Raw genomic sequence first — 23610 nt, 5'->3', positions numbered from 1 at the left:
GTTGTGTGTGTGTGTTGTGCGGTTTGTGTGGGTGTGGTGTGTTTTGGGGGAGGTATGTTTTGAGCAATGTGTGTGTTGTGCAGTATGTGCGTATATTTGTGTGTGCAGCGTTGTCTGTGTGTGTGGGTGTCTGTGTAGGGCGTTGTTTGTGATTCCTAGTGTGTGTGTGTTGTGCAGTGCGCGTGTGTGTGTGTTGGGGGGAGGTGTGCACCTCCCATCGTGCTCCATCCCCCATGCTGCGCACCCCCCATCGTGCTGCATCCCCCATGCTGCGCACTCCAAACGTGGTCCATCCGCCATGCTGCGCACTCCCAAACGTGGTCCATCCGCCATGCTGCGCACTTCCCAAACGTGGTCCATCCGCCATGCTGCGCACTCCCCATCGTGCACCATCCGCCATGCTGCGCACTCCCCATCGTGCACCATCCGCCATGCTGCGCACTCCCAAACGTGCTCCATCCGCCATGCTGCGCACTCCCAAACGTGCTCCATCCGCCATGCTGCGCACTCCCAAACGTGCTCCATCCGCCATGCTGCGCACTCCCAAACGTGCTCCATCCGCCATGCTGCGCACTCCCAAACGTGCTCCATCCGCCATGCTGCGCACTCCCAAACGTGCTCCATCCGCCATGCTGCGCACTCCCAAACGTGCTCCATCCGCCATGCTGCGCACTCCCAAACGTGCTCCATCCGCCATACTGCGCACTCCCAAACGTGCTCCATCCGCCATGCTGCGCACTCCCCATCGTGCTCCATCCGTCATGCTGCGCACTCCCAAACGTGCTCCATCCGTCATGCTGCGCACTTCCCAAACGTGCTCCATCCGTCATGCTGCGCACTCCCAAACGTGCTCCATCCGTCATGCTGCGCACTCCCAAACGTGCTCCATCCGCCATGCTGCGCACTCCCAAACGTGCTCCATCCGCCATGCTGCGCACCCCCCATCATGCTCCATCCGCTTGGGAGTGCGCAGTATGGCGGATGGAGCACGTTTGGGAGTGCGCAGTATGGCGAGATGAGCACGTTTGGGAGTGCGCAGTATGGCGGATGGAGCACGTTTGGGAGTGCGCAGTATGGCGGATGGAGCACGTTTGGGAGTGCGCAGCATGGCGGATGGACCACGTTTGGGAGTGCGCAGCATGGCGGATGGACCACGTTTGGGAGTGCGCAGCATGGGGGATGCAGCACGATGGGGAGTGCGCAGTATGGCGGATGGAGCACGTTTGCTCAGCCTCTCTCCTCCCAGCCTTCCCCAAGATCAGCCTCTCTGCTCCCAGCCTCCTCCAGCACGCCGTGCTCCTCTGCCGACACTCACCCACACCCGATCGCATCCACTCACCCACACAACCGATCGCATCCACTCACACACACAACCGATCGCATCCACTCACACAACACCCGATCGCATACACTCACACACACAGACACTGACGATATTGCACATACGCGCTGATACTCACAACATCCGGGGATATCACATGCTTCTGGCCATGTGATCCTCCGTCAGGTCCTGGAAGCTCACAGCACAATATCGCCGCCGAGAAGCAAGCGATATCCCAGGATGTTGTGAGTATTTGGATGCGATGTGATGTGTGTGTGTGAGTGAGTGTGATCTGATTTGTGTGTGTGTGTGTGCTGTTATGTGTGTGTGCTGTTATGTGTGTGCTGTTATGTTATGTATGTTCCGCAGCTGCAGGACCTTGATGTGTGGATGCGATGTGATGTGTGTGTGAGGTGTGTGTGAGAGTGAGTGTGAGCCGGTGTACACTGGTAACTATGATACACATCGGGTAACTAAGGGACCTTAGTTACCCGATGTGTATAATGGTTACCAGCTTTCACGGCCTCCGTTAAGATCCCAGCATCGCAAGGTTATGTCTGGCGCTGCCGGGATCCTGACGGAGCCGGTGTAGAAGCAAGCGATATCCCAGCATGTTGTGATGTGTGGATGTGATGTGTGAGGTGTGTGTGAGAGTGAGTGTGATCTGATGTGTGTGTACTCACCTGGGAATCGGAGCCCCGTGTCAGTTGGGCCACAGCGAGCGTGCATTGCGTGAGGGGGGCGGGGCCTGCAGAGAGCCGGGCGAGAGGCCAATCCGTGTGGGGGGGCGGGGCCATGGCGAGCCCAGCGGCCAATCAGCTTTGTGTCACCGTAAGGACACAATTTCGGAGCATGACAGACAGACAGACAGAATAAGGCAATTATATATATATAGACTAGAAGGTGGCCCGATTCTACGCATCGGGTATTCTAGAATTTACGTTTTGTGTAGTTCATGTATGATTTTTGTTATAGATATAGATATATAGATGGTGTTGTGTGTAGTTACCAAGTGTTTGTGTAGGGGCTGTACATGTTCTGGGTGTGACGGGGGGTGAAAGCGGTGTTGTATGTGTGTTGCGTTGTTTGGGGAGCGCTGTGTGTCTGTAGCGTTGTGTGTGTGTGTTGCGCGGCTTGTGTGTGTGTGGTGTGTTTTGGGGGAGGTATGTTTTGTGCAATGTGTGTGTTGTGCGGTATGTGCGTATATTTGTGTGTGCCGCGGGGTTTGTGTGTGTGTGCAGCATTGTCTGTGTGTGTGGGTGGGTGTCTGTGTAGGGCAGTTGTTTGTGGTTCCCAGTGTGTGGTGTGTTGTGCAGTGCGCGCTCGTGTGTGTGTGTGTGTGTGTGTGTGTTTGGGGGGAGGTGTGCACTCCCAAACGTGCTGCATCCGCCATGCTGCGCACTCCCAAACGTGCTGCATCCGCCATGCTGCGCACTCCCAAACGTGCTGCATCCGCCATGCTGCGCACTCCCAAACGTGCTCCATCCGCCATGCTGCGCACTCCCAAACGTGCTCCATCCGCCATGCTGCGCACTCCCAAACGTGCTCCATCCGCCATGCTGCGCACTCCCAAACGTGCTCCATCCGCCATGCTGCGCACTCCCAAACGTGCTCCATCCGCCATGCTGCGCACTCCCAAACGTGCTCCATCCGCCATGCTGCGCACTCTCAAACGTGCTCCATCCGCCATGCTGCGCACTCCCAAACGTGCTCCATCCGCCATGCTGCGCACTCCCAAACGTGCTCCATCCGCCATGCTGCGCACTCCCAAACGTGCTCCATCCGCCATGCTGCGCACTCTCAAACGTGCTCCATCCGCCATGCTGCGCACCTCCTAAACGTGCTCCATCCGCCATGCTGCGCACTCCCAAACGTGCTCCATCCGCCATGCTGCGCACTCCCAAACGTGCTCCATCCGCCATGCTGCGCACTCCCAAACGTGCTCCATCCGCCATGCTGCGCACTCCCAAACGTGCTCCATCCGCCATGCTGCGCACTCCCAAACGTGCTCCATCCGCCATGCTGCGCACTCCCAAACGTGCTCCATCCGCCATGCTGCGCACTCCCAAACGTGCTCCATCCGCCATGCTGCGCACTCCCAAACGTGCTCCATCCGCCATGCTGCGCACTCCCAAACGTGCTCCATCCGCCATGCTGCGCACTCCCAAACGTGCTCCATCCGCCATGCTGCGCACTCCCAAACGTGCTCCATCCGCCATGCTGCGCACTCCCAAACGTGCTCCATCCGCCATGCTGCGCACTCCCAAACGTGCTCCATCCGCCATGCTGCGCACTCCCAAACGTGCTCCATCCGCCATGCTGCGCACTCCCAAACGTGCTCCATCCGCCATGCTGCGCACTCCCAAACGTGCTCCATCCGCCATGCTGCGCACTCCCAAACGTGCTCCATCCGCCATGCTGCGCACTCCCAAACGTGCTCCATCCGCCATGCTGCGCACTCCCAAACGTGCTCCATCCGCCATGCTGCGCACTCCCAAACGTGCTCCATCCGCCATGCTGCGCACTCCCAAACGTGCTCCATCCGCCATGCTGCGCACTCCCAAACGTGCTCCATCCGCCATGCTGCGCACTCCCAAACGTGCTCCATCCGCCATGCTGCGCACTCCCAAACGTGCTCCATCCGCCATGCTGCGCACTCCCAAACGTGCTCCATCCGCCATGCTGCGCACTCCCAAACGTGCTCCATCCGCCATGCTGCGCACTCCCAAACGTGCTCCATCCGCCATGCTGCGCACTCCCAAACGTGCTCCATCCGCCATGCTGCGCACTCCCAAACGTGCTCCATCCGCCATGCTGCACCAGCATCGGCCTCTCTGTCCCCAGCATCAGCGCCTCTCTGTCCCCAGCATCAGCGCCTCTCTGTCCCCAGCATCAGCGCCTCTCTGTCCCCAGCATCAGCGCCTCTCTGTCCCCAGCATCAGCGCCTCTCTGTCCCCAGCATCAGCCTGCCTCCTCCAGCACGCCGTGCTCCTCTGCCGACACTCTCACACACACACACCACACACACACACCACACACACACCACACACACACACCACACACACACACACACACCACACACACACACCACACACACACACCACACACACACACACCACACACACACACACCACACACACACACACCACACACACACACACCACACACACACACACCACACACACCACACACACACACCACACACACACACACCACACACACCACACACACACACCACATGCACACGCACACACTCACGCGCACACACACATTGACGATATCGCACATACGCGCTCACACTCACAACATCCGGAGATACCACATGCTTCTGGCCATGTGATCCTCCGGCAGGTCCTGGATGGTCACTCCACAGTATCGCCGCCGAGAAGCAAGCGATATCCCAGGATGTTGTGAGTGTGATCTGATGGTGTGAGTGTGATCTGATGGTGTGAGTGTGATCTGATGTGTGAGTGTGTGTGTGATCTGATGTGTGAGTGTGTGTGTGTGTGTGTGTATGTTCCGCCGCTGCAGGACCTTGATGCGCTGGTAACTATGCTACCATGGTTACCAGCGTATCTCGTCCCCCGCTCGCACGGGAGCCCACACCAGCATACGCCGGCCAGCCCCAGCAATGCGAGGGTATGTGTCGGCTGGTTTGGCGGCGTACGCTGATGTGGGCTCCCGGGGTACAGTACTCACCTGGGAGTCGTGGGTCCGTGACAGTGTCGTTTCAGGGAATGCGTGGGGGGGGTGGGACCAGAGCTAGCGTGCATTGCGTGAGGGGCGTGGCCGAGTTGCCAATGCCTGCAGGGTGCCGGGGTGAGAGGCCAATCTGTGGGGGGGGGGGGGCGGAGCCTGGGTGAGCGGCCAATCCGTGCGGGGGGGCGGGGCCATGGCGAGCCCAGCGGCCAATCAGCTTTGTGTCACCGTAAGGACACAATTTTGGAGCAAGACAGACACACACACACACAATAAGGCAATTACATACATATATATATATATATATATATATATATATATATATATATATATATATATATATATATATATATATATATATATATATATATATATATATATATATATATATATATATATATATATATATATATATTAGATAGAGACTAGAAGGTGGCCCGATTCTACGCATCGGGTATTGTGTAGTTAATGTATGATTTTTTTGTTATTTATATATATATATATATATATAGTGTATATATGTATATGTGTTATTTGTTGTGTGTAGTTACCAAGTGTTTGTGTAGTGCGCTGTAAATGTTCTGGGTGTGGCGGGGGGTGAGAGCGGTGTTGTTTGTGTGTTGCGTTGTTTGTGGAGCGCTGTGTGTCTGTAGCGTTGTTTGTGTGTGGTGCTGTGTGTGTTGCGCAGTTTGTGTGTGTGTGGAGTGCGTGCGTGTGTTTTGGGGGGAGGTATGTTTTGTGCAGTGTGTGTGTTGTGCGGTATGTGCGTATATTTGTGTGTGCCGCGGTGTTTGTGTGTTGGGTGTCTGTGTAGGGCGGTGTTTGTGGTTCCCAGTGTGTGTGTGTGTGTGTGTGTGGTGTGTTGTGCGGTGTGTGGCTGTGTGTGTGTTTTGGGGGGAGGTGTGGACCCCCCCATCGTGCTGCACCCCCCCATCGTGGTCCACCCCCCCATCGTGCTCCATCCCCCATGCTGCGAACCCCTTAGAGAGGAGTATAATGGGAGGAGTAGTCCTGGGGAAAGAGGAGTATAATGGGAGGAGTAGTCCTGGGGAAAGAGGAGTATAATGGGAGGAGTAGTCCTGGGGAAAGAGGAGTATAATGGGAGGAGTAGTCCTGGGGAAAGAGTAGTCCTGGGGAAAGAGAAGTATAATGGGAGGAGTAGTCCTGGGGAAAGAGGAGTATAATGGGAGGAGTAGTCCTGGGGAAAGAGGAGTATAATGGGAGGAGTAGTCCTGGGGGGGGGTGTACAGGTGCCCATCATGTGCGGGGGGCGTGGCCTAGCGGGCATCGCGTGCGGAGGGCGTGGCCTAGCGGGCATCGCGTGCGGGGGGCGTGGCCTAGCGGGCATCGCGTGCGGGGGGCGTGGCCTAGCGGGCATCGCGTGCGGGGGGCGTGGCCTAGCGGGCATCGCGTGCGGGGGGCGTGGCCTAGCGGGCATCGCGTGCGGGGGGCCTGGCCAAACGGTTAATCCGTGCGGGGGGCCTGGCCAAACGGTTAATCCGTGCGGGGGGCCTGGCCAAACGGTTAATCCGTGCGGGGGGGCCTGGCCAAACGGTTAATCCGTGCGGGGGGCCTGGCCAAACGGTTAATCCGTGCGGGGGGCCTGGCCAAACGTTAATCCGTGCGGGGGGCGGGGCCAGCGGGCATCGCGTGCGGGGGGCGGGGCCAGCGGGCATCGCGTGCGGGGAGCGGGGCCAGCGGGCATCGCGTGCGGGGGTGTGGCCTAGCGGGCATCGCGTGCGGGGGGGCGGGGCCTAGCGGGCATCGCGTGCGGGGAGCGGGCCTGGCCAAACGGTTAATCCATGCGGGGGCGGAGCCGAGCGGCCAATCCGTGTGGGAGGTGCGGGGCCAGGCTGAGCCCAGCGGCCAATCCGACGGTTGTCACTGTAAGGACACAATTTTGGAGCAAGACAGACAGACAGAATAAGGCAATTATATATAGACTAGAAGGTGGCCCGATTCTACGCATCGGGTATTCTAGAATTTACGTATTCTGTAGTTCATGTATGATTTTTGTTATAGATATAGAGATATATATATATATATATTATATATTATTTATATATATATATATATATATATATATATATATATATATATATATGTTGTGTGTAGTTACCAAGTGTTTGTGTAGGGCGCTGTACATGTTCTGGGTGTTGTCTGGGTGTGGCGGGGGGTGAGAGCGGTGTTGTATGTGTGTTGCGTTGTTTGTGGAGCGCTGTGTGTCTGTCGCGTTGTGTGTTGCGCGATTTGTGTGGGTGTGGTGTGTTTTGGGGGAGGTATGTTTTGTGCAATGTGTGTGTTGTGCGGTATGTGCGTATATTTATGTATGCCGCGGTGTTTGTGTGTTGGGTGTTGTGTGTGTCCAGCGTTGTGTGTGTGTGTGTGTGTGTGTGTGTGTATGGCGGTGTTAGTGGTTCCCTGTGTGTGTGTGTGTGTTGGGGGGAGGTGTGCACCTCCCATCGTGCCCCATCCCCTATGCTGCGCACCCCCCATCGTGCTCCATCCTCCATGCTGCGCACTCCTCATCGTGCTCCATCCTCCATGCTGCGCACTCCTCATCGTGCTCCATCCTCCATGCTGCGCACTCCCCATCGTGCTCCATCCTCCATGCTGCGCACCCCCCCATCGTGCTACATCCCCCATGCTGCGCACTCACCATCGTGCTACATCCCCCATGCTGCGCACCCCCCGTCGTGCTACATCCCCCATGCTGCGCACCCCCCCATCGTGCTACATCCCCCATGCTGCGCACCCCCCATCGTGCTACATCCCCCATGCTGCGCACCCCCCGTCGTGCTACATCCCCCATGCTGCGCACCCCCCATCGTTCTACATCCCCCATCGTGCTACATCCCCCATGCTGCGCACTCACCATCGTGCTACATCCCCCATGCTGCGCATTCCCCATCGTGCTACATCCTCCATGCTGCGCACTCCCCATCGTGCTCCATCCCCCATGCTGCGCACCCCCCATCGTGCTACATCCCCCATGCTGCGCACCCCCCATCGTGCTACATCCCCCATCGTGCTACATCCTCCATGCTGCGCACTCCCCATCGTGCTCCATCCCCCATGCTGCGCACCCCCCATCGTGCTACATCCCCCATGCTGCGCACTCACCATCGTGCTACATCCCCCATGCTGCGCACCCCCCATCATGCTACATCCCCCATCGTGCTCCATCCCCCATGCTGCGCACCCCCCATCGTGCTACATCCCCCATGCTGCGCACCCCCCATCGTGCTACATCCCCCATCGTGCTACATCCCCCATCGTGCTACATCCCCCATGCTGCGCACTCACCATCGTGCTACATCCCCCATGCTGCGCATCCCCCATCGTGCTACATCCCCCATCGTGCTACATCCCCCATGCTGCGCACCCCCCATCGTGCTACATCCCCCATGCTGCGCACCCCGCCATCGTGCTCCATCCCCCATGCTGCGCACCCCCCATCGTGCTCCATCCCCCATGCTGCGCACCCCCCATCGTGCTCCATCCCCCATGCTGCGCACCCCCCATCGTGCTCCATCCCCCATGCTGTGCACCCCCCATCGTGCTCCATCCCCCATGCTGCGCACCCCCCATCGTGCTCCATCCCCCATGCTGCGCACCCCCCATCGTGCTCCATCCCCCATGCTGCGCACCCCCCCATCGTGCTCCATCCTCCATGCTGCGCACCCCCCATCGTGCTACATCCCCCATGCTGCGCACCCCCCATCGTGCTACATCCCCCATGCTGCGCACTCCCCATCGTGCTACATCCCCCATGCTGCGCACCCCCCATCGTGCTACATCCCCCATGCTATAATAGTTCTCCTATTATACTCAGAGAGGAGTATAATAGGAGGACTGTAATAGGAGGAGTAGTCCTGGGGGGAGAGGAGTATAATGCCGGCTCCCTGCACATGTGTACCAGGAGCCGGTGTACACTGGTAACTATGATACACATCGGGTAACTAAGGGACCTTAGTTACCCGATGTGTATAATGGTTACCAGCGTTCACGGGCTCCGTCAAGATCTCAGCATCGCAAGGTTATGTCTGGCGCTGCTGGTATCGTGACGGAGCCGGTGTAGAAGCAAGCGATATCCCAGGATGTTGTGAGTGTGTGGATGTGATGTGTGAGGTGTGTGTGAGAGTGAGTGTGATCTGATGTGTGTGTACTCACCTGGGAGTCGGAGCTCCGTGTCAGTTGGGCCAGAGCGAGCGTGCATTGCGTGAGGGGGGCGGGGCCTGCAGAGAGCCGGGGCGAGAGGCCAATCCGTGTGGGGGGCGGGGCCATGGCGAGCCCAGCGGCCAATCAGCTTTGTGTCACCGTAAGGACACAATTTTGGAGTAAGACAGACAGACAGACAGACTAAGGCAATTATATATAGATAGATTAATGTGAATGTGTCACCAGATATGTTTAATATGAACATTAGTTTTTGTTTGTTTTTTGTTTTGTTTTTTTTTTGTTTTGTTTGTTTTATTTGATTTCTCCCAGCTGGTAATACTAAAAAAGCTAAAATATTATTATTTTTTTTTAAATCTAATGATGCCAAAAGCTTCTTTTTAATATCAGTAATATTATAAAAAAATAATGGTTGTTTTTTTTGTCTAATATATTTTTGTAGCCTCTATAACATTTGTCACAATCGAAGCCAAGCTTTATTTGATTATACTTACCAACCCTGTCACTCACATGAGTACAAACCTCAGCATTGCTGCTGTCTCTGATTAATGCACAGCAATTCTTGAGTACTGTGGTATTCAGTTAAAAAAAAAAAAAGAGTGGCTATACAAGGGAGACATTTCTCTATGCTTTTATTCTTTTAACTTTTTATTTTAAAACTGTGTGTGAACTCTTAATTAGGCATACAGTAACACAAGTTTTCTCCCCGTTATGTAGACATTGCGTTGGTGTTTAAACCTGGGAATTTGTGAGGTGACAGTGTATGCTTTTAGCATTGAGAATTTCAAGCGTTCTAAAGAAGAGGTGGATGGCCTTATGGAACTAGCTCGCCAGAAGTTCACACGTCTTCTTGAAGAGAAGTAAGAGCATTTAAAAGTTGATTACTTAAGCACTGGGTAATGAAAGCAATAGAAAAATGAATGCTTCATTTTAGCTTGCTGGCTTTAAAAGGAAATGTTATCTGATTTGAAGGCAACATGTTATAGTGCAGTATAAACTGATCCATTTGATCTACTTTTTTGCAGGAAAAGATTCAATAACCCTGAAATCCCTATTTTGTGTATGCATATAAGGCAAGTGGGTGATCCTATTCAGTGATGCACCGCCTTCCCTTTGTGAATGTGCATGCAGAGATAGCTGTCACATTGAGTAGAACCGCTCACTTAGCTTACAAGTGCATCTCAATAAATTAGAATATCCTCAAAGTTAATTTTTCCAGGTCGCCACATGACAGCACCACAGGACTTGTTCCTTTGACTTTACAGGGATAGGAAAACACAAGCCCCTCCCATCTCAACCTCCTCAGTGTTTTTCCTATTCCTGTACAGGACGGACGCAACAGACCTTACCGTCGGTGGATCAGGGGGGGCTCTCTCCTTCCGGCCTGTCAAGCAGCCCCAGGCGGACACCTCTCGAGGAGAGGTCCCTCGGCCTCTCCGGTGGAGCACCCGGCGCTAGCCGCTTCCGCATGCGTTCCAGGCTGGGACTCACCTCCACGGATGTGCAGAAGAATATTGGTCACACTTCCGGTTCTTGGTCAGCGCAACTCCTGGAAGGCGGCAAGTGTTCCACCACGTAACTCAGAAGGCAGGACTAGGACCTGGAAGCACTCGTATAAGGTAATAAAAACCTGTGGGGAGGTAAAGGGACACCGTCAGTATTCCCTCAGGACAGACTGTGTACAGGATTCCTGAACAAGCCTAATATTGGATGAGGGTGCCCCCTCAGACGTTTCCCTTGATGTTCCCCAGGTCAAGTGAGTGCCAGTTCCACTGGATTCGCCCAGCTGGGGGTAGTATATTTCAAGGTGGAGGTTCCTGTACGGGCTCTGGCACATCCCTAAAAAAGAGGCTAAGTCGTCAGGAAAATCTAAAAGGTGTGCAGTAAGTAATGGGATTTTAGCTGACACCTGTACTAAAAAGCTCTGTGACGCCTGTATTGCCAAACTTTTCTCGGAGGAACAGAAGTCCTTCCTGACACATATGAGGTCGATGATTCGGGAAGAAGTGCAGACGGCAATGTCCAGCGTGATACCCCAACAAGAACCCCATGCGGCTTCTCGATACAGATGACCTTCTAAGGGCAGTCCGAAAGACCATGATGTTGGAGGAGACTGAGAAACCACAATCCATCCAGGAGGAAATGTTCGGGGGCCTCAGATCCCAAAGACAGTCTTCCCAGTTAATCATCATGTTTGGGCCATAATCATGGAAGAATGGGAGGAGGCTGAAAAGAAGCTGGTGATTCCCCGGGACTTCAGAGCTTGTCTTCCCTTTTAACCTCAGGGCATCAAGGCATGGGAGGATTGATGTCCCTGTAGCGAAGGTGGCTAAAAAGACTTCCATTCCATTTGAGGACTCTTCTGGACTTGCAGAACCGATGGACCGGGAAGCAGATGGACTCTTGAAGAAGGCTTGGGAAGCATCGTCAGCCACTAACAAAACTTATATAGTTGCTACTTCAGTGGCAAGGTCTATAGCGGGCTTTACACGCTACGATATCGCTAGCAATTTCTAGCGATATCGAGCATGTAAGTACCCGCCCCCGTCGCACATGCTATATCGTGTGATCGCTGCTACAGCGAGCATTATCGCTACGGCAACATCACACGCACTTACCTGGTCGGTGTCGGCGCTGTGACTGCCGAACAATCCCTCCCTCAAGGGGGAGGGAAGTTCGGCGTCACCGCGACGTCACTAAGCGGCCGGCTAATCAAAGCGGAGGGGCGGAGATGAGCGGGACGTAACATCCCGCCCACCTCCTTCCTTCTGCATTGTGGCCGGCGGCAGGTAAGGAGACGTTCCTCGCTCCTGCGGTGTCACACACAGCGATGTGTGATGCCGCATGAGCGATGAACAACATGGCTAAACAACCCTTACCGATTTTTGAGTTTGGGACGACCTCTCCATGGTGAACGATTTTCACCATTTTTGAGGTCGCTTAAGGATGCTGGTAAGTGTCACACGCTGCGATATCGTTAATGACGCCGGATGTGCGTCACTAACAACGTGACCCCGACGATAAAACATTAACGATATCGTAGCGTGTAAAGCCATCTTATGTCTAGGTGGTTGGATGATCTAGAGCATGGGTCCCCAATTCCAGTCCTCAAGGGCCGCCAACAGTGCATGTTTTCAGGATTTCCTTAGTATTGCACATGTGATAATTTAATCACCTGCACAGTTGATGATTCCAACACCCATGCAATGCTAAGGATATCCTGAAAACATGCACTGTTGGCGGCCCTCGAGGACTGGAGTTGGGGAACCCTCATCTAGAGGCTCAGATCAGGAACGAGTCCCCTAGAGAAGCTATATTAGAGTCCATTCCCCTTTTAGAGTCTGTTAGGTTTTCCTGCTAGGAATGATGCCTTAACTAATTCGGCCCGCCGGGTTATATGGCTTCCACCATAGTCAGGGGATAGCTTATTTTTTCAGGCACTATGTTCCTTTCCCTTGTAAGGTCTCCGGCTCTTCGGGCCCCTGTTAGGTGACATTCTGGAGATAGCTTCAGATAAAAAAAGGAGGATTTCCATAGGAAAAACCTCGGAGGTCTCTACCCTCTCATAGGTTTCGATCTTTCAAGGGGCAGGATTACAAGAGAAAAGGAAAAACAGGGAAGTGGAGCTATCCAAAAGGGGGGGAAGGATAAGTATCCCCATTTTGATTCCAGGAAAAGACCAGATAGGTCCTGACGCCATGTACATAGGCAGGAGACTGTGTGGTTTTCTGGAAGAGTGGAGAAACATATTTTCCAATCCATGGATCCTCCAGATTAAGTTTTCACATATTGCTCCCAAAACGTTTGTCCTTAAAAAGCCCAGATCCAGGTCTGTTTCCAACAGTCTCTGGACGGATGTAGAAACCTTGTTACAAACACAGGCAGTACTTCCTGTTCTGGAACAATTTCAGGGTCACTACTCAACCATTTTCTCTGTAAAAAAAAAAAACAAAACAAAACAAAAAAAACTATCAGGTAAATTCCGTATGTAACGGTGTGTCCTCCCCCGCCTGTGCTCATGGTGTAATAGTCTGTCTCTCCTTGACTGTCCTGTATGTACTACTGGTGGTGGATTGCTTGTTCTTCTTAGCATGGGACGTCTGAAATCCAAAACTTGGTAAACAGAACAGAGCCAGGAGTCTAAAGTCCATTCATGTATCAAATGTCCAGGCGGAGTTGGACCCACCTTAGGGGCTGATCCTAGGAGAGAAGAACAATGAGACCCATGTTAGGTCAGTTAGTTGCATCTCGGCTGGAGAAGGACTAGGATCTATAGCTGAGGCTGGATCCTAGAGCCTGTGTATGGACTGTTACAGACTGGAGATCAGTGGCCACGTGGGATTGTGTTTTGTTGTTCACCCTGTTGGACTCAAGGAACTCATATAAGGACCATTGCCATATTTTCCCTGGCGTTGGAATACCTGGAGGCGCCCCTGGATCTTTTGCTTGTTGTGGACTCCTTGCAGACTTTAGGATTTATATTTATGTTTCGTGCTTTTTCTTTGTGGTTCCAATAAAGCCCTTTTGGATTGTTCCTTGGCCTGGCGTCCCTCACTGCTCTGTCGCATACCCTGTCACACCGTACAATTATAAATTTAAAACCTCTAAACCAGTGGGTTTGTTACAAAAAAAATTGCATGGACTCCATAAAGTCTACTATCCCTCTTCTCAATACAAATTGCGTCATGGCAACGATAGACCTAAAAAATGCCTATTATCACATAGCCATCCATCCAAAAGCCCAAAGGTTCCTACAGTTTGCCCTAGAGAAAGGGGGAACGATTTTCCACTTTCAGTTCCGGTGCCTACCATTCCACCTGTTTTCTGCTCCCAGAACATTTACAAAAGTGATAGCAGAGGTAATCGCCTATCTCAGAAGAACCGATGTGACGATTGTGCCCTACCTAGACGATCTTCTTCTATTGGTGGCGGACTCTCAGAAGTAAATGTCTCTGGGTATTGCCACTACCTTACGACAACTTCAGTCACTAGGTTGGCTAGTGAATGCCCACAAGTCCAGTCTCCTGGCAGAAACCAGGAAGATCTTTCTGGGAATTTTGCTGGACTCCGACTCAAGAACTTCCTTTCTACCATCACAGAAGGCAGAGTCGATCAGGAACAGAATCCAGATCTTCCGACAGAAGAGCAGGTGCACGATTAGGGAAGCGATGAGCGTTCTCGGCCTCATGACATCATGCATCCCATGTGTCAGATGGAGTCAGTTCCACTCCAGTGTCCTTCAGAAGCTGATCCTGACCACGACAGCCACCTCCCGGTGGTCCTTGAACAGCAGGATCAGTTTACCTCATCATATCAAAGAGGATCTGAGGTAGTGGATGTACTGGACGAACCTGCAGATCTTAGTTCCCTGGGATTGCTCTCCCTGTGTCACGTTTACTACTAACGGCAGTCAGACGGGTTGGGAGGCCTATGTAGGGTCCAGTTACTTCTAGGGAGAGTGGCCAGTACATATGATGAACATGTCTTCGAATTTTAGAGAGGTGAACGCTGTCTGGCAAGCCCTCAGGAGGAATCGAGACCTATTCCAGAATCAACACGTCAGGGTTTTATATGACAATATCACGGTGGTGTTGTTTCTCCGGCATCAGGGAGGCTCGAGACATCCCCCTATAGAAACTCTGGCAACGAAGATTTTTCATTGGGACGAATGATCAGTGATACCCATCTCCGCTGTCCGTCTGAAAGGATCAGAAAGCTACCTAGCGGACTACCTCAGCAGGCGCACGATAAATCCCTCAGAGTGGGAATTAGACAAAATAGTATTTCAGAGTCTGGTCGACAGATGGGGTGTCCCCCCAAGTTGACCTGTTCGCCTCCAAAAGAAATGCAAAGACAAGGAAATTATTTTCCCTGGACCCAGGAGACCATCCAACTACGCCATGCCATGGCTCAGACCTGGGACATGAGTCTCGTGTACGCCTCGTCTCCTGTCCCGTTGATTCCCAGAGTCCTCAGGAAGATTCAGCAGGACGGAGCCAAAGTAATTTTAATGGCGCCTTATTGGCCGAAGAGGAGCTGGTTCTCGTTACTGAAAACCCCTGCAGTAGGAGACCCTGTGTTCCTTCACCTGAGGGAGAATCACCTCAGCCAGGGACCAGTTCGTCACCTAGGCCTACATTACCTACACTTGTCGGCCTGGATCCTGAAGGGAGGTGTGACCGGGTCCTTCTCCCATATCACACAATCAACAGAGCGAGAGATGGCTGTACAATCCAATAGACATTATTCCAAGCAAATCAAACGGTCCATAACATAATACATCATACAGAGGGTAAAATTAGTCCAGAAATATGAATATAATCCAATAAGCGATAAATGTCCAGGTCTCTTTGGGGAGCCGCAGCTTTTCCCTCAGAGGTTCAATCTTCCTGCTTCACTCTTGAAGTTCTCAAACAGACTGACAAATCCCCCAGGTAAGCAGAGAGTTTACAGTAGGTGGATCTCAGGCCCCCTCCCCTAGACTTGGGGACAGGAACACTACAGGGGGTAATTATCGACAGACAATACAATGTACACATAAGCAATACAAATAATGGACAGTGAACCAAGCGTAAAATACGAACCTACACAACATAATACACAGTACACCATATCCCACCATCACAGGAGGTTCCTGAGGAAGAAGGGCCTGTCAGATGCAGTTATTTCCACCCTCCAGGCGAGCAGGAAACCGGTAACAAGGACCATCTACAGAAGAATCTGGTGAAAGTTCTGCACATTCCTAGGAGAGGAACCGGTGGACAGTGCACACCCGAATATTCCCAAGCTTTTGGATTTTCTTCACATGGGCTTCCGCAAGGGACTAAAACCAAATACTCTGAAGGTTCAGATCTCTGCCCTTTAGCGTTTTCTTTGATGCACCACTAGCATCCCATTCGTGGGTCTTACGGTTTGTGAGGGGTATCCAGAGATTGAGACCCACTGTAAGATCCACAGTAGCTCCTTGGGACCTGGGCCTGGTTCTGAACGGACTTTGGACCCTAGAACCCATTGATCAGATCTCGGTTGAGAAGTTGTCATTCAAGATGGTGTTCCTGGTTGCAGTAACAACGGCTAGAGATCTGTAACTGCAGGCCCTGGACGATCGCATAATCCTGAGGTTGGATCCAACCTTTCACCCTAAGGTAGTCTCCATCAATCTGGAGCAGGAAGTAGTCTTGCCATCTTTCTGCCACAGCTACGAAAACCAAAAGGAACAACGCTTACATTCACTGGATGTCAGACGGACAGTGCTGGCCTATTTGGAGGCCACCCGGAACTGGAAGAGGGACTCTTCTCTATTTATTCAGTTCAGGGAAAAAAATCGAGGTAGGAAGGCTGCCAAGGCAACCCTATCATGGTGGGTCAAATTCGCTATAGCTTTGACCTATATGTAGGTAAAGACGCTCCGGTAAACCATAGGGCCCACTTGACTAAAGCATTATCCACCTTGTGGGCGGAAAAAGCAGGTGCCTCAATTGAACATATTTGTAGAACAGCCACATGATCAGGCCCAAAAGCGTTCTGCAAACATTACAAGTTAGATATCCTAACCAACCAACAGACCCTGTTCGGTAGGAAGGTGCTTTAAGCTGTGGTCCCCCCTGATAATGGATTACTTTGATATTCTCCAGTGGTGTTGTCATGTGGCGACCTGCAAAAGAGGAATTGCAACCTACCAGTAATGATGATTCCAGGAGCCCATCATGACAGCAGCCTTATTTCCCTCCCTTAAATTCTTTATACTTAATGTGAACTTAACATTATATGAAGGAAGCAATAATAAAATTGTGTTGTACCCATTTTGTGTGGTACTTGGAAAAGTCACTGAGGAGGTTGGGATGGGAAGGGCTTTTAACCTCTTGTTTTCCTGTCCCTGTAGAGGTCAAAGAAGCAACTCCTGTGGTGCTGTCATGATGGGCTCCTGGTAACATCATTACCGGTAGGTTGTAATTCCTATTATTTCAGTATTTCAATACAAAAAGTGAAATGCATGAATTATATAGTCATTACACACAGAGTGATCTATTTTAAGTGTTTATTTCTGTTAATGTTGATGATTATGGCTTACAGCCAATGAAAACACAAAAGTCATTATCTCAGAAAATTAGAATATAATATAAATAATATAAGACCAACTGAAAAAATGATTTTAAACTCAAATGTTGGCCTACTGAAAAGTATTTATAGTAAAGGCACCCAATACTTGGTTGGGGCTCCTTTTGCATGAATTAGTGCATCACTGTGGCGTGGCATGGAGGCAATCAGCCTGTGGCACTGCTGAGGTATTATGAAAGCCCAGGTTGGTTTGATAGAAGCCTTCATCTCATCTGCATTGTTGGTTCTGGTGTCTCTCTCCTCTTGACAATACCCCTATTCTCTATGGAGTTTAGGTCAGGTGAGTTTGCTGGCCAATCAAGCACAGTGATACATTAGTTATTATTGGGTATTGGTACTTTTGGCAGTATGCACAGGTGCCAAGTCTTGCCGGAAAATTAAATTTCCATCTCCAAAAAGCTCGTCTGCAGAGGGAGGCATGAAGTGCTCTAAAATTTCCTGGTAGATGGCTGCGCTGACTTTGGGTCTTGATGAAACAGTGGACCTACACCAGCATATGACATAACTGCCCAAACAATCACTGATTGTGGAAACTTCCCACTAGACCTCAAGCAGCCTTGATTGTGTGCATCTCCACTCTTCCTCCAGACTCTGGGACCTTGGTTTCCAAATGAAATGCAAACTTTACTTTTATCTTAAAACAATAGTCCAGTTCTCTTTTTCTCTTTGGCCCTGATAAGACGCTTCTGGCATTGTCTATTGGTCATGAGTGGCTTGACGCAAGGAATGCGACACTTGTAGCCCATATCCTGGATACGTCTGTGTGTCCTCTCCTTGTGAATCTCCTCCAAATTTTTGAATGACCTTTTCTTAACCGTCCTATCAAGGCTGCAGTTATCCCGGTTGCTTGTGCACCTTTTTCTACCAGACTTTTTCCTTCCACTCAACATTCCATTAATATGCATGGGAACAGCCAGCTTCTTTAGCAATGACCTTTTGTGGCTTACCCTCCTTGTGGATTGTGTCAATGAGTGCCTACTGAACATCTATCAAGTCAGCAGTCTTCCCCATGATTGTGTACTACTACTGAACCAGACAAAGGGACCATTTTAAATGCTTAGGAAGCCTTTGCAGGTGTTTTGTGATTGACTTTTGGGTTTTCATTGGCTGTAAGCCATAGCCATCAACATTTAACAGAAATAGATCACTTTCTTTGTAATGACTGTATATGATATATGCGTTATCCTTTTTGCGTTGAATTACTGAAATAAATTAACTTTTTGAGGATATTCTAATTTATTGAGGTGCACTTGTATATGCATTCGAACACCAGGGAGTTCAATGAATAAAATACAAGTTATACTGAATATATTCTAACAAATCTTTGTCATTCTGCTCAGCTTCTCTTCTCTACCATGCTGACATGTCCACAGATTGGACTTTATGTTCGAGGTGACAGGTTCCCTTTAAACCTTTCACTCCCCAGCCTGTTTTCACCTTCCTGACCAGGCCAAATTTTACAATTCTCACCAATCAATTTATTTGGTAAGAACTCTGGAATACTCCAGCGTATCCCAGTGATTGTGAGATTGTACTTCATGTTAGTACAAGCATGTTAGTGGTGAATTTAGATCGCTATTTCTTTGTTTATTAGTGAAAATATCTGAATTTTGTTGAAAAATGTTGAATATTTAGCAATTTTCAATCTATTACATTTTATGTCTATAAACCACAGTTGTATCATGCATAATAGTTAATTTTCCATATTGCTACGTTACATCAGCATCATCTTTGAAACATATAACTTTTTTGTTAGGAAGTTATGTATTTAATGGCCTTCAGATCGATCTTGAGCCACGGCGGCTTGATGGATGAACAATCTGTAAGAAGATTGATTTTGTCCAAGCCTAGATAGGTCCACCAGGGTCTTCTCCACCATTATCTTGATTGTATCAAGCCATCCGGTTACTGGTCTTCCTCTTTGCCTTGTAATCCTTCTATTCTTCTGGCCCTGATGCCCTTCACCAGTGACGGCTCTCTTCATCTGATGTATTCAAAGTAGGCAAGTCAAAGCTTGGTGATCCTTGCTTCAAGTGACAAGACTGGCTTGATTTGTTCCAAAATTGATTTGTTTGCTCTTTTTCCCATCTTTGGTATTTATAACATCCTTTTTCAGCACCACATTTCGAAGGCGTTGATGATTGTTCTTCTGTATTGTTTTTTCATCTTCCAGATTTTATAGCCATATGTTAGTAGTGGTAGTAGTAACTAGAGATGAGCGGATCTGTTGAAGTTTGGGTTGGACAAGTTATAAAGTTAAGGTCGGGACCCGGACTTGACCTGAGCCCCATTGGAAGTCATTGCGCAGTTCGGCTCTCTGCCCACATGTAGCCAGCCATCAACAGAACACCTCTGGAGGTGGGAAAGCGGGGTATTTTTTTTTTTTTTTTCTTTTCTTTGCACATTCTTCATCAATTAGGTTGGAGTCACACTTGCGAGTGTAAAATCGGATCGATTCTCATGCTAGAAAGTAGCATGAGCTCTGTCCGAGTGTTAATCCGTGTGCAATGCAACAGCAATGCGATTCTGTGATTTTTTTTTTTTTTTTTTTTTTTTTTTTTTTTTTTTTTTTCATGATTGTAGTTCATGTGCAATCTGTATGTGATCCGTATGGGATCCGTTTTTATTCTCAGCAGCTAAAATGCCTACAAGTAGTATTCAACCCCCTGCAGATTTAGCAGGTTTACACATTCGGAATTAACTTGGCATTGTGACATTTGGATTGTAGATCAGCCTGGAAGTGTGAAATGCACTGCAGCAAAAAAGAATGTTATTTCTTTTTTTTTTTTTTTTTTTTTTTTAAATTTGTGAAAAGTTTATTCAGAGGGTCATTTATTATTCAACCCCTCAATCCACCAGAATTCTGTTTTGGTTCCCCTAAAGTATTAAGAAGTATTTCAGGCACAAAGAACAATGAGCTTCACATGTTTGGATTAATTATCTCTTTTTCCAGCCTTTTCTGACTAATTAAGACCCTCCCCAAACTTGTGAACAGCACTCATACTTGGTCAACATGGGAAAGACAAAGGAGCATTCCAAGGCCATCAGAGACAAGATCGTGGAGGGTCACAAGGCTGGCAAGGGGTACAAAACCCTTTCCAAGGAGTTGGGCCTACCTGTCTCCACTGTTGGGAGCATCATCCGGAAGTGGAAGGCTTATGGAACTACTGTTGACCTTCCACGGCCTGGACAGCCTTTGAAAGTTTCCACCCGTGCCGAGGCCAGGCTTGTCCGAAGAGTCAAGGCTAACACAAGGACAACAAGGAAGGAGCTCCGGGAAGATCTCATGGCAGTGGGGACATTGGTTTCAGTCAATACCATAAGTAACGTACTCCACCGCAATGGTCTCCGTTCCAGACGAGCCCGTAAGGTACCTTTACTTTCAAAGCGTCATGTCAAGGCTCGTCTACAGTTTGCTCATGATCACTTGGAGGACTCTGAGACAGACTGGTTCATGGTTCTCTGGTCTGATGAGACCAAGATCGAGATCTTTGGTGCCAACCACACACGTGACGTTTGGAGACTGGATGGCACTGCATACGACCCCAAGAATACCATCCCTACAGTCAAGCATGGTGGTGGCAGCAGCATGATGCTGTGGGGCTGTTTCTCAGCCAAGGGGCCTGGCCATCTGGTCCGCATCCATGGGAAGATGGATAGCACGGCCTACCTGGAGATTTTGGCCAAGAACCTCCGCTCTTCCATCAAGGATCTTAAGATGGGTCGTCATTTCATCTTCCAACAAGACAACGACCCAAAGCACACAGCCAAGAAAACCAAGGCCTGGTTCAAGAGGGAAAAAATCAAGGTGTTGCAGTGGCCTAGTCAGTCTCCTGACCTTAACCCAATTGAAAACTTGTGGAAGGAGCTCAAGATTAAAGTCCACATGAGACACCCAAAGAACCTAGATAACTTGGAGAAGATCTGCATGGAGGAGTGGGCCAAGATAACTCCAGAGACCTGTGCCGGCCTGATCAGGTCTTATAAAAGACGATTATTAGCTGTAATTGCAAACAAGGGTTATTCCACAAAATATTAAACCTAGGAGTTGAATAATAATTGACCCAATGTTGCAAATGTATTAAAATTTAACTGAGCAACATAACTTGTTGGTTTGTAAGATTTATGCATCTGTTAATAAATCCTGCTCTTGTTTGAAGTTTGCAGGCTCTAATTTATTTGCATCTTATCAAGCCTGCTAAATCTGCAGGGGGTTGAAGACTACTTGTAGGCACTGTATATCATCTGCCATTCAGCTCCGCTACATGGCCGCTGACAGCAGACACAGACAGAGCCGCGGGATCAGAATGAAGTCGGATGAACTTCACCCGACTTCATTGTCATCCCGCGGCTCTGTCTGTGTGTCATGGTCTGATTTTCGGTCACCGGTGAAGGTCTCACCGGTGACCGCAAATCCTCTGAGTGACTGAAGTGATCTGCCCGCTGCCACAGCTGCAGTCCTCCCGCTGAGATCTGTGGCCGCGGGTAACCTGAGTGACGTCATCGCTGATAGCGCGACTCACCTAAGTCGCTGCGGGGAGCTCCTGTCAGCTTCTGATGTAGGAGAGCTGAAAGCGTTGTGGGACCACTGTGGATTTCGCCGGACCTGGAGGGGTATTTGGGGGTTTAATAACGTGGTAAAAGAGGGTGGTTTTTTTTTGTTTTTTTTTGTCATTTATTTCAAATAAAGGATTGTTTGGTGTATGTCTTTTTTATTTTCTTTATCTTACAGGTTAATCATAGAAGGTATCTCAGGGAGACACCTGCCATAATTAATCTAGGACTTAATGGCAGCAGCCCATAGCTGCCATTAACTCTTTATTACCTCGATTGCCACCGCACCAGGGCAATTCGTGATGAGCCGGGTACAGTCCCGGGACTGTCACATCTAATGGATGCGACCGTCCCGGGACTGTCGCATCTAATGGATGCGACAATTCCGGGCGGCTGCTGGCTGATATAGTTAGGGTGGTGGGCTCCCCATAACGTGGCGCTTCCCATCTTGAGAATACCAGCCTCCTGCCGTATGGCTTTACCCTGGCTGGTATGAAATTTGGGGGGGAACCGCACTTCATTTTTTTTTTAATTATTTAATTTACTGCACGATATAGACCCGCCCACCGGCGCCTATGATTGGTTGCAGTCGGACACGCCCCCACGTTGAGTGACAACTCACTGCAACCAATCATAGGCGCCGGTGGGCGGGGAAAGCAGGGAATACGAGATGGAATAATGAGCGGCTGGCTTTTTCAAAAGAGGAAAAGTTGCAGGAGCTTTGTGACAGCCGTGCAGCGCTGCGCCAGTGATCGATGAGTATGAGAGAGGGGGGAGAGGGAGAGACCGACCGACCGACTGACAGAGATAGAGATTGACCGACATCGACAGACCTCACTCATTTCCAGTGTTTTCTGCAACATGCGGTAAATGTATTTAGAAAAACGCATGTCACTAGGATGGTGTGTGTGCCGTCCGTGTGACATCCATTTTTTTTTCACGGACCCATAGACTTTCATTGGAGTGACTCGCACGTTAAACTCACCAAAACACAGCATGCTGCAATTTTTTTTCTCAGTCCGATTTGAACTGAGAAAAAAATAGCAGATCGGAGCTGCCTCATTGATTAACATTGGTCCGAGTGCAATGCGAGATTTTCTCGCATTGCACTCGTGCGAGTTAATCTCAAGTGTGACTCCAGCCTTACAATGGTTTTAACCTCCAGTGCGAGGTATTCAAACAGTGCATGTGGCTTGCACTGGGCCTAGCATACCAGAACACAGATGCTCGTTCAAATGTTCAGCATACATGAACACCAACACTTATTTATTTATTTTTAAGTCTGTGTTCGGTACCAACTCTTAACTACTGTTCGGGTTCCGCTCATCTTAAGTTACTACAGAAAAGACCAGGCTATGTACAAGCCATGTGAAATGTTCCTCTATTTGAAGACCTTGACTTCATTGCTGATTTGCCTATAGCTATTCTGCTATTGACTTCCGGTGTAGTCACTGCATCTTGCATGATCATTGTTTCGAGTAAGTTGAAGTCCTTTACAAGTTCCAGTTGGTTGCCGTTCATCTAAAATGTGTTCCAGCCGTACCTGTCAGAATCAATATTTATTTTTATCTTCTTTGTGTTGAGCAGGCTTCCCATGTTAGAGCTTTCAAGCATGTTTTTTTGGTGCAATTTGTTGCACAAAACTGCTTGTTTTTCCTTCTCCCAGCAAAGTCTGAGAATTCAGAAATGCTGCGTGCAAATTGCTTTTTTTTTTTTTTTTTGCCTGCAGTTTTGGGTTA

At 50.0% G+C, this 23610-nt stretch overlaps 1 protein-coding gene across 5 annotated transcripts in view; it reads left to right on the top strand.

The window, feature by feature from the left end:
• Window positions 1-23610, top strand: part of DHDDS (dehydrodolichyl diphosphate synthase subunit) — a 178596-nt gene that overhangs the window by 17375 nt on the left and 137611 nt on the right. For all 5 annotated transcript variants that reach the window (XM_075333894.1, XM_075333893.1, XM_075333892.1 and 2 more), the window contains one exon: window positions 9917-10059. In XM_075333894.1, the coding sequence (XP_075190009.1) occupies window positions 10016-10059 (44 nt within the window). In that variant the 5' untranslated portion in view covers window positions 9917-10015. The remainder of the gene's footprint in view (window positions 1-9916; window positions 10060-23610) is intronic.

The sequence above is a fragment of the Anomaloglossus baeobatrachus genome, chromosome 2 (genome assembly GCF_048569485.1).
Source record: "Anomaloglossus baeobatrachus isolate aAnoBae1 chromosome 2, aAnoBae1.hap1, whole genome shotgun sequence".
Lineage (NCBI taxonomy): Eukaryota > Metazoa > Chordata > Amphibia > Anura > Aromobatidae > Anomaloglossus > Anomaloglossus baeobatrachus.
Note: the sequence above shows the minus strand (reverse complement) of the source record. Positions and strands in the feature narration are given on the sequence as shown.